Source organism: Tupaia chinensis, unplaced genomic scaffold, assembly GCF_000334495.1.
Source record: "Tupaia chinensis unplaced genomic scaffold, TupChi_1.0 Scaffold000165_2, whole genome shotgun sequence".
In the NCBI taxonomy this organism is placed as follows: Eukaryota; Metazoa; Chordata; class Mammalia; order Scandentia; family Tupaiidae; genus Tupaia; species Tupaia belangeri.
In genome coordinates this window covers 3,558,975-3,560,670 of record NW_006159640.1, presented here as the reverse complement: position 1 = coordinate 3,560,670, position 1,696 = coordinate 3,558,975, and the positions used below count along the sequence as shown (strand labels likewise).

The following is a 1,696-nucleotide window of genomic DNA, read 5'->3' as shown; positions in this document are numbered from 1 at the left end:
GCAGCTATTCTCCATGAAAAAAAAATTCCACCCTTCCCATCAGCTTTCTGTCCCAATCATTGGGAGTTAAGGAAACACAGGTAACAGACCTTTCACCAGGAATTTAAATTTTACCAACTAAAACAAATACAACCACCTAAAGGTAGCATGAGGAAAAGGAAACATCAATGTATGGGCCAGTGTCCCTGGCCTCAGGAGTTATATAAGTGCCAAGACCCTAGTCACAGACTGGGAGATGCACACCACTAGGCAGTACAGGGAAGAAACTAGAGCCTCTCCACTCCCCATCAGAGACGCGATCCTAGATTCTGCATTTCTACCATTCCCTTGAAAACATTATGTTGTCAAGGGCTTCTGAATCTAGTCACCATTCATCAAACCCAGAAACCCCAACTCCCATCTAGAACCAAACACCTCACAAGCTCTTAGAACCAAGAAATCTAGTGTCCTCTCCCAAATCCTGAAGGAAAGACCTTGGCATCCAAAGCCCACTGGGGTGAGAAAAAGGGAATCTATCCCACCAAATCTATTCCTCCCAACCCACTCTGTGACACCTCACCCAATTCCTCGCCCACAGCCCCTAAGCCTCCCCACCTCTACTTTCATTAATCTTTGCCACACCCCCACGTCTCCCTTCCAAACCTCAACTCCTTCAACCCCCCCACACCACTACTCTACTACTCTTATCTCTCTACCCTCCTCCCCTTCCTCCCCCACTTCCCAAAGCACATTTTACCCCTTCTTATCCCCACCCTCTCCCCAGCCTTGACTGACCAGATGAGAAGGCAACCTACCTGGCAAGGAAGGATGTGCAGGGGGGCTGGAGCCCCCAGGTTTGGTCTGAGAACTGTTGATTCCATCCCCCAAAGTCTCTCCCACTGAAGGGCTAGGGGGTCCATTTGGGCTAGGTGGCTGTCCTTGGGGAAGCTCCTCCTCCTGCCCAGGAGGACCCCTTCTCCCTGTAGCTATGGAAGTGGTTTCTTCCTCTTCGGTATGAGGGGACTGCAGGGTTATTGGAGAATCTGGAGCCAAAGGCTCTAAGAGCCCCTCAGGCGAAGAGGGATTTGCCCCAGCCCCCGGATCAGGGGGCACCACCTCAGGAGTTTGGCCCCCTGGTCCAGGCTCTAGGGTCTGATCCCCTGCATCCCATGCAAGGGTCCCTTCAGGACCATGGTCCACTTCTGGGGGAGAGGGGGCTTTATAGAGTAGCCCCCCCAGCCCCAGCAGCTCAGTGGCTCCATCCAGGACTCCAGGGTCTTTTTCCAGGCCAGCAGGGGTATCAAGCAAGTCCAGGGCTCCTGAGGATGGAGAAGGGCCAGGGGGCGCCCATCCTCGAGTTGGGGCAGTCTGGGATTCCAGCAGATCCTCTCCAAATTCCATCCCTACTGGAAGATCTACAGCCAGGGGCTTCTCTGGCAGGGTCAATGGATCAAATGGACTGGGGAAATCACTGGGGTCCATGAGGATGGCTGGATATGGGCTGCAGATAAGGAGTAGAACAGGGGGCAAGAGAGGTGGTCTTAGCCAGAATTCCTCCCCAGACAAGCTCTGGGACACACCCCATCATCCACTTGGATTTCTCACCAACAGCCCCCACCATCACAAACGACAAGCATTTCCACAGACAGTAGTCTTCGTGACCACTCCCCCCCACACACAGCGCCCCCTGTGGGGAGAGGCGTTCCCCACCCTGGCC

At 53.9% G+C, this 1,696-nt stretch overlaps 1 protein-coding gene across 1 annotated transcript in view; it reads right to left on the bottom strand.

Annotated features, from left to right (window-relative positions):
• Nucleotides 1-1,696, bottom strand: part of ZMYM3 (zinc finger MYM-type containing 3) — a gene marked incomplete in the record, with an annotated part of 17,546 nt that overhangs the window by 14,113 nt on the left and 1,737 nt on the right. Inside the window, 1 exon segment of the mRNA XM_027770900.1 lies at nt 795-1,480. Within this exon segment, the coding sequence (XP_027626701.1) occupies nt 795-1,461 (667 nt within the window).